The 9,298-nt window shown below is 37.9% G+C and overlaps 1 protein-coding gene across 1 annotated transcript in view; it reads right to left on the bottom strand.

Moving 5' to 3' along the window:
- The window catches only part of LOC107718331 (GTPase Era, mitochondrial-like), a 5,122-nt gene extending 3,605 nt beyond the window's left edge, over nt 1-1,517 (bottom strand). The window contains exons 1-4 of the mRNA XM_016525362.1: nt 1,252-1,517; nt 894-1,058; nt 607-734; nt 152-229 (exon numbers count right to left, since the gene is read on the bottom strand). Coding sequence (XP_016380848.1) covers nt 152-229; nt 607-734; nt 894-1,058; nt 1,252-1,360 — 480 coding nt within the window. The 5' untranslated portion in view covers nt 1,361-1,517. The remainder of the gene's footprint in view (nt 1-151; nt 230-606; nt 735-893; nt 1,059-1,251) is intronic.
- Between the last annotated feature and the right edge of the window lie 7,781 nt (nt 1,518-9,298).

Here is a 9,298-nt window from a genome sequence, read left to right as displayed (position 1 = left end):
TATTGGTGTGGCGAGACCAGGGGTATCCAACAGTATCTGATAAAAAAAAAAAAAAAAGGAAGTTGAGAAAATGCCATTCAGACATAGGATATTCCCTAAACAGACTAGACTTTTATTTGGATATTTCAAATGGGTTAGAAGAGGTACTTACGATTTGTGTGTCATCCTGTGTCAGGACACCAACAGCACGTGATCTTGTTGTGTGCACTTTCTCCGAAACAGCAAACAACTGTAAATTAACATTTATGGTTACAGACACAAGTTCTTTTAGGGATAGTTCACACAACAATTTAAATTCTGTCATTACTTACTCATCCTAATTCTGTATCTCTATGCAAATCTATCAAATTTTACTTGTGTACATTCAAACATGACATGTCAAAATGAAAGTCCCACGGAAGAAAAAGTCATACGTAATGTTAAAATTGTACATGGTCCCTTTTCAAATAAAGTTTAATAATAATAATAATACGGTTTTGGAACAATATTGTAACTATTACACCGCCTGTTATTTACAGGCTGAGTATATAATAAATAACATTTCTGGGTGATAGAAAAAAAAACGTTTCACCTTAATTTTTATTCCATATATTAGAATAATCTCACCTTTCGACCCAGCAGCTGATTGGTCAGTGTGGATTTCCCTGCATTAGGCGCACCCACTATTGCCACTTTAAGAGATTTGGCATTTTTAGGTTGATCAGGATCCTTTAGCACTAAGGAAAACTGATGACCTGAGAGTAGAACACATAAACACACAGACAAAATTGATTAAACGAATAGGCTATAACATCATAAATATCCACGGAGATAAGATACAAAGAACTGTTTTCGACATGTTATCTCTAAAACAGCAGTCCTGAAGCCTCGAGAGGGGCTGGTGATATTCCTACCGCTGTCTGATGGAACAGAGACAGGGTGATGACAGAGACCCTCATCGGACAAAACCGCTCTCCCCTTCTGCAAACGGTCCAAAAAAGTACCCGAAGACACCAAACTGGCAGGAGTACAGTGAAAGAGACATTTCCTTACTGTCTGTGGACCAAAAACTGAGCAACCTGTGAACAAGTAAAGGACAAACGACAGGTAAAATAATATATATTTTATGACTGATGTTGTTGTTTGATGTTCTATGAGTTTGGTTTTATTTCTGGTGGCGAAGACAAATACAATCAGTTTGTCATCTAGCATGCCGACACGAGATACAAGGACTGTAAACAGACTGTGTATAATCTATAATCTATAAATCACCTGATCCACGCAGATCCAGTGGCGCTTGCTCTGGGGCTGCTGTCAGTTTGCGGATCGCTGAAAATCGCAGAGATCTGCGTAGAATCGTCTCGCAAAGCCGCAAGGTCATTGCTAAAACCCGTTTTCTCTACACAAGTGGTTAATTTAAAAAGTTTCGCTCAGGTTAACCCTAGTACAAGGTTATCCTCGCCATGTTTGTTTACACATGTTTACAGGGCGCAGACATGTTGATTAAGTCGAGTGAAGAACTAGAGTGATGAATTACACACTACTGCCATCTGCTGCTCAGGCGCGGCCACAGAGGCGCCATAAATAAACTGCTAGTCTACTCTAAATTAATACTTTAAAGGGGTCATAATGATGCGATTTCAAGTTTTCCTTTCTCTTTGGAGTGTTACAAGCTGTTTGTGAATAGATAAGATCCCTAAAGTTGCAAAGACTTAAGTCTCAAACCCAAAGAGATATTCTTTATAAAAGTTAAGACTCGTCCATGCCTTCCTAAAACGCCTCGTTTAAACACGCCCCCACATATCTACCTCACTATGTGGTAAGATTAGCATAAAACCGCCCAAATGTATATGCAAAGAAAGAAGGCCTAACTTTGATTCTTGCTGTAGTATTGTTGCTGCCGCCGCCGCCATGTCGTGGAGACGCTGTGTGTTTCGTTGTGAAAGCGAAACTACTTTGATTTGTCTTCCAAAAGAGGACACGACTAGAAATCAGTGGTTAAGTTGTATTTACAACACTGTTCCAGAACAGTTCAAATCAAATATTCAGATGTGTGCAAAGCATTTTACGGAGGATGAGGACTGTTTCCTGGGAGAGCCTACAATGCTGGTGTTCCGGTGAATTCAGTTCCCGTTTCCCCTTCGGTGCGCATGCTGGCCTGTTTTTATACAGTCTATGATGCTGACAAATAATGCTGACTCACAGCCTGTAAGTATGTTTTCATATTTAAAGAATTTGCCACTGACGATTCAAACGCGAGTTTTGAGCAGTGTAGAGTAGCGCTTGTTGTTTGTCATTTCTCCGATCACAAATTCATACGTGGTTTTATGTTTACGCGGCTCAATGCAACGCAAACGTCCATGCCTTCCTAAAACGCCTCGTTTAAACACGCCCCCACATATCTACCTCACTATGTGGTAAGATTAGCATAAAACCGCCCAAATGTATATGCAAAGAAAGAAGGCCTAACTTTGATTCTTGCTGTAGTATTGTTGCTGCCGCCGCCGCCATGTCGTGGAGACGCTGTGTGTTTCGTTGTGAAAGCGAAACTACTTTGATTTGTCTTCCAAAAGAGGACACGACTAGAAATCAGTGGTTAAGTTGTATTTACAACACTGTTCCAGAACAGTTCAAATCAAATATTCAGATGTGTGCAAAGCATTTTACGGAGGATGAGGACTGTTTCCTGGGAGAGCCTACAATGCTGGTGTTCCGGTGAATTCAGTTCCCGTTTCCCCTTCGGTGCGCATGCTGGCCTGTTTTTATACAGTCTATGATGCTGACAAATAATGCTGACTCACAGCCTGTAAGTATGTTTTCATATTTAAAGAATTTGCTAAAAATAGAAGCGTTTCAGAAAGGCAGGGCATAGAGGAGAAACAATAATGTACAGTATGTGGAAAATAATGTGTTTTTTTTACCTTAAACCGCATAAACACATTTCATTACACCAAATTCACAAAATAATAACGTCATATGACCCCTTTAATATATTGACAGCCTGATAATAAAAACTAAGAACCTTTGTTAGCATTTCAGCTAGTACATAAGGAAATACTATAGCGTGTATATGATGCCCTTTGAATATTTACTTTGAGAGTGAGAGAGCTTCGAGTTCACTGGTCTAGCATGAGACAGACAGAATCAAAGGTTTGTGGTAAAAGGAGTCTTTGAGGACCAGAGAGCTGAGAATATGATACCTAATCAGAGCCGCTGAGACTGTATGTATGTTGTTTTCATCCGCTCAGGTAAAATCAGAGAGAACAGATGTGTTTTTCCATCTCCCATCAAAAGCTAGTCCACAAGGAGTAGCACAGAGCGGAAAAACGCTTCCACTGGGGAGAAGAAAGGATATCAGGTGGCTCACAATCTGTCAGCATTTCAGTTTAGTGAAAACTCACAAATAGTGTTGTTACGTTCGTGAACGAATCGTTCTTTTTGAACGAATCTTTTTGGTGAACGAATCGTTCTCGGTCACGTAATCCATTGACTCATATTTCTCGTTCACTGAAATTCCTCCCTCCACAGCAGCGCGGCGCTATTGGCAGCGCATGCGCAGATCAGTGAACCGGGTAGCTCTGTGGACTGTTTCATCCTGTCAAAGAATGACTAAACCTCGAGCCAATAGCCTTCGAGTATGAGATGTAACGGACCATGTGATTTGTTGAATGTAGTGAACGAATACGCCTTTCACTGAACGAGTTTCTTTTGAGTCTGAACAAGAGAGATCTTCTCGTTCGTGAACGAAATGACCGAACTGATACATGTCGTTGGTGAGTTGAATGAACTGGTACATGAAAATGAACGAATCTCTTGAAAGAATCAAAATTTCCATCACTACTCACAAAAGCAAGGAAAATTAGGATTTTGACTGAAGCAGAGATTTGCATAAGAAAAAAACATGAATAGTTAAGTTCATGAATTAGACACAAATATATAACATACAATCACATGTGCCAACAAAAACATGTTCACCATTCACTTAAACAAGACCTCTCTCACATGGGGTTTGTCCACCTTTATTTTACCATTCAGACCAGAAGAAATTGCACATTCTTTCGATATGTAAATCATTTAGAGCTACATATGATCAGAATTTATATAGATAATTGCTAATCTGATGTCGAAATTTATTCTGTATTTTAAAACACTAATTAGGTATTCGGTAATTAAAAATGAATGTCATAGACACATTTTGCAGAACTTCTAAAGATCTTTGGTGCTAATTATGTACTATTATTATCGCTGTATGATATAACTAGGATAACTGAGATTTAACTACCATTTGTACTTGAGACACTCGAATTCTTCCGTCTATTTTAACAAGATGTCCAGTCGTTGCTCAAGAAATGCAGACATCACGATGCTACCCCATCATACTTCACTTTAGGATTTTTTGAGATGTGGGCAGTAACTTCTTTTTTTCCAGCCATTAAAGCCTAGTGCAATTACGCACACTATAACTTTGAGGCAGTCGTGGCCTAATGGTTAGAGAGTCAGACTTGAAACCCAAAGGTTGCAGGTTCGAGTCTCAGGTCCGGCAGGAATTGTCAGTGGGGGGAGTGAATAACCTTTCTTCCATCTTCAATACCACAACTGAGGTGAGACCCTTGAGCAAGGCACCGAACCCCCAACTGCTCCCCGGGTGCCGCAGCATTGGCTGCCCACTGCTCCGGGTGTGTGTGAGTTCACTACTGTGTGTGTGCACTTGGATGGGTTAAATGCAGAGCACAAATTCCGAGTATCATACTTGGCCACACGTCACTTAACTTTTGACACAAGCAATATACTACATATAGACTCTGAACTCTAGTACCTTCACAATGTTTGTTCGTTCATTCGTCTCTTTTTTTCTGTTCTCTCATAATTCTTGTTTGCATGAGCTTTGTGAGATGACCTTTGCTGGCAAGTGTCTGTGGAATTTTATGTGTCTTCCACTTCCTGGAAATTTAGCCCTAAATTCGAAGAAAGCTCTTTAGTCTTCATTTTCACTGTGGTCTTATGATCATCTAAATATTCATCCAACTGTGTGGTTTTAATCTAGAAAAAAAAAAAAAAAACCGTCTGCAGGGCCAAATAATATGTAAAACATAATGTCACATTAAAATCATTCATTTGTGTTTTATAAATAAAATGTTGAAGATAAAAAAACCTCATTGTTAGATTTGTAAGTATGCAGGTTTTCCTCTTGGATGATATAAAAATTCTCGCATGGTTTTAAACATCTTGGACCATTTTAAATAGTTTCTCCAAAAAGAATTTGACTATTAAAAACTATTTCAGTTCTTGTGCCGATCTATATTCATGTGTAGGTTCTAATTTAAAAAGCTCAGAGTTAGAAGTGATAATAAAGAATCCCATATCAGCATAAAATGACACCCTCGTCCCAGGGTTGTGTGTGCTGCATGTGCCATTATTGTAGAGCTGTGAATGCTGAATAACTGCTGTCATGTCAAATATTTCAGTAGGTCTCTCTTTGTCTTTTGCAGTGAAGACAGACAGATACACACACACACACACACACAGAAATGTCCCGCAGTTACAGCACAGCACTGCGACCTTTCTGCAGGCAAGGAGGAATAACAAAGCTGCGGAGATGTTGAGTATACGACAGGCGTGTGACAGGAGCTGGCTGAGCCGTGCTGGGTAGCTGCTACTCAGGCAGAGATGCAGCTCCGACTTACTCAGCCATTACACATGATTGCAGCACAACACACAAAGCCATGCAGCTGAGGCATCCTCTGTCACTTCCTCATCAAAACACTTTTGGGACGATCATTTTAAAAAGCACCCAGAGGTCACATATTTAGCAGCCCTGATTCTAGCGGGAGAGAGAAAGTAAGAGGAGGAGGAAAAGTCGTACTCTATCAGAATTTTGCAATCAATACAACTTGTCTGTGAAGTGGATCAATAATGCATCTCCTTTAAACCATCAATCACTTCAGAGTTGGGCATAAAAAGCATAATTAGGACCACCGTTCCTTAAACATCCTGCTTTGACGTCTTTCGGGGCCAAGGAAAGACACCATTCTGCATCATTAACGTTGCATTATTGTGTGATGAAGCACACTGCTGAGCACTTCCCCTCGGCTGCCTCAGGCTCTGTGGGTGCAAAATCACTTTTCGTACTGGTCCAGGATCAGCCATCATAACCTTAATAATTCCAGGAAAAAAAGTCTGAAACTGCACATGAACAGCTTCAAGCTTCTATTTCATTATTCCCGTGCACATAATGGCTTTTTATTTTGAGAAAGCCTTGTGACCCTGATATGATTTCCCAGCACGTTGAATGGCCTGGTCTGAACCAGCGTTTTCTTATTTCTCAATGGCAAAGATGAGAATAATATGTCTTGATCACCGCATAATTCTGCCTGCTGTGAATCACACAATGCCTGGGTAATGATAATCGTGATGACAACAGTTTCTGAGAGGATGTGCATCAGGTAGAGATGAGTGGCAAACCATCAGTTTAATTACATGTCGTTATTCATTCTATAAAATTCCATTTTATAACTGCAGCAGCCCTATAGTGTTGTTTGATGGTGTCGCTGCTTGAAGGACCTCACAATAGAGTGTTCAAAAATGTATACGGACCAGAGAAGTATGGAAGGGGGGAAATTCGGTTGGTGGAGAGGAAGAGCTTAAAAACAACATAAAACACTAATACCAAGATGATCTGTTTATAATGATATTTAGAATGTTTTATATATATATTTAGGTTGTGTGTTTGATTGGCTTGGCTGCTTTTATTTTTTATTTACGTATGTAACTTGAACAACTTAAAGTTACCTGTTTTTTGTCTTACAGATAAATACATTTGTGCAATAGTGAAAGGTCCAATATATAGTAGTACAAGTAGATTACAGAAGTATTCAAGAAAAATGGCAGAAGCATCAATATTTAAACTGTCATGAAACCCTCCTGGTTTAGCACTGCTCTTCACACCTCATATTTGAATAAGACTTGTGTAAAGCTGTGGAAAACTGGGCTGTATAGAGAGATTACGAACAGCTATCATGAACAAGTCAAATATGTTTTGATAAACCATTCTTAGAAATATCAGCGAATGAGTATATTGGCCTATGAAAAATATGGAAGAATATTTAAAAGATATAATATAGATGAGCCGATAATTATTATTTTTTATGGCTGATGTAAAAACTTTGCACTATTTTACCTAAATAAATAAGTGCTAAACAAAGAGCTAAAACTAAAATCAATAGTTTTAAATGCTATACGTGAATTTAGACATCCTAACATTATAATGTACAATAAGAAAACTGATATTCATTTGATATTCAAATGCAATAGGGACAACATCATATTGGCTGTATTGATGATACCATTATATTACATATTGTCTAATATTGGCTGCTAACTAAATATTGGCTGAAAAACAAGAAATATATTACAGTTGAAGATGCTGGTGGAAACCTTAAAGGAAGTGAAGTGGGAAGCAATGAGTCTGTTCAGCTTCAAAAGGAATTACAAGATAGTCTGAGTGTTTTAATCCAGTCTGAGGGATGACTTCCTGACAAGCTATAACTATTATTTCTCCAATGCTAAGCTGTTTTAGGTGTCAGCATACAGGACATGAAGCAGGAGTGTGCATACGGAAAATGAGATGTGAAAAATATGATGGTTAGAGCATTATAAATGCAAGTCAAATATGTTTTGATAAACCATTCTTAGAAATATCAGCGAATGAGTATATTGGCCTATGAAAAATATGGAAGAATATTTAAAAGATATAATATAGATGAGCCGATAATTATTATTTTTTATGGCTGATGTAAAAACTTTGCACTATTTTACCTAAATAAATAAGTGCTAAACAAAGAGCTAAAACTAAAATCAATAGTTTTAAATGCTATACGTGAATTTAGACATCCTAACATTATAATGTACAATAAGAAAACTGATATTCATTTGATATTCAAATGCAATAGGGACAACATCATATTGGCTGTATTGATGATACCATTATATTACATATTGTCTAATATTGGCTGCTAACTAAATATTGGCTGAAAAACAAGAAATATATTACAGTTGAAGATGCTGGTGGAAACCTTAAAGGAAGTGAAGTGGGAAGCAATGAGTCTGTTCAGCTTCAAAAGGAATTACAAGATAGTCTGAGTGTTTTAATCCAGTCTGAGGGATGACTTCCTGACAAGCTATAACTATTATTTCTCCAATGCTAAGCTGTTTTAGGTGTCAGCATACAGGACATGAAGCAGGAGTGTGCATACGGAAAATGAGATGTGAAAAATATGATGGTTAGAGCATTATAAATGTCAAGTGACTGATGGGCTCCACTGTTGTAATTGAGCTGCTTTCCATAGTGCAGCGTGTATGGAGGATGTCAAGTACAATTGAAAGCATAGGATGTACAAAAATATACAACGAGCAGAAAGTTTGATGTGTGGAGGCATTGTGGGCATGAACAGAAATGACAGGAGAAATATTTTGACAGGGCTTGTGTGGGATGGACTCCATCTTCTGTAACGGAAATTGTTAGTGTTGAATACAGAAAATTTCTTGGCCTTCTATTATCAATATGATAAATATAGCTGCAACGCTTCTGAGTAGATCCACTGAGATCAAAACTATTTTAGAAGCAGCTGTTCAAATTATTCATGATATACGCACACGCATGATATGCACAAATCTTGTGAAGTTTTGCAGTATTTTCTAACACTATTAGCATAATGGAAATTATGGAGATAGAGATCCCTCAGATCCTTCACTGGCATATAACATGGCTTAGTGGACTGAAGAGTGCTCTGAAATGGGTATTTAGGGAGCATAAATATACAAAGAAATTCACCATCTCATCATGTTTGCTTTTGAGAAATGAAGGTTCGTGCAGGTAGAAGGGTTGAATATATTTAATTTTATATCATATCTTTTTAATGATATATTTAAATGTGTATGTCTGTGTGTTATATATTTACACACATGTAAATATGTAAAATATTAAATATATTTACATATGACTTTTTGACTTTATTCATATATAAGATAATAACCCAGCTAAATACTGAGACATAAAGGGTTAATTCTTCACATGGAATGTATGAAAATGAAGAAGTCATGAGGTCATGAAGAAAGAGTAGAATTTACTGCATTTTTAAAGGGGCAAGGTCAGGAATGTGTGCACTTAGGGCAGAAGTAGGGAACAGACTAAGGGATTAGTGGGTATCAGGTTGCTAGTGCATTTCAGGTTTAGGCTTGTCTGTCGAAATATGATTTTAATTGTTTTCCTTGTCCTTTGGGCATTCGCTGTAATTCATTTCATTTCATGTTTTACACCTAA

Source organism: Sinocyclocheilus rhinocerous, unplaced genomic scaffold (assembly GCF_001515625.1).
Source record: "Sinocyclocheilus rhinocerous isolate Xijiao unplaced genomic scaffold, SAMN03320098_v1.1 scaffold1565, whole genome shotgun sequence".
In the NCBI taxonomy this organism is placed as follows: Eukaryota; Metazoa; Chordata; class Actinopteri; order Cypriniformes; family Cyprinidae; genus Sinocyclocheilus; species Sinocyclocheilus rhinocerous.
This window is presented reverse-complemented; position numbering and strand designations above follow the sequence as displayed.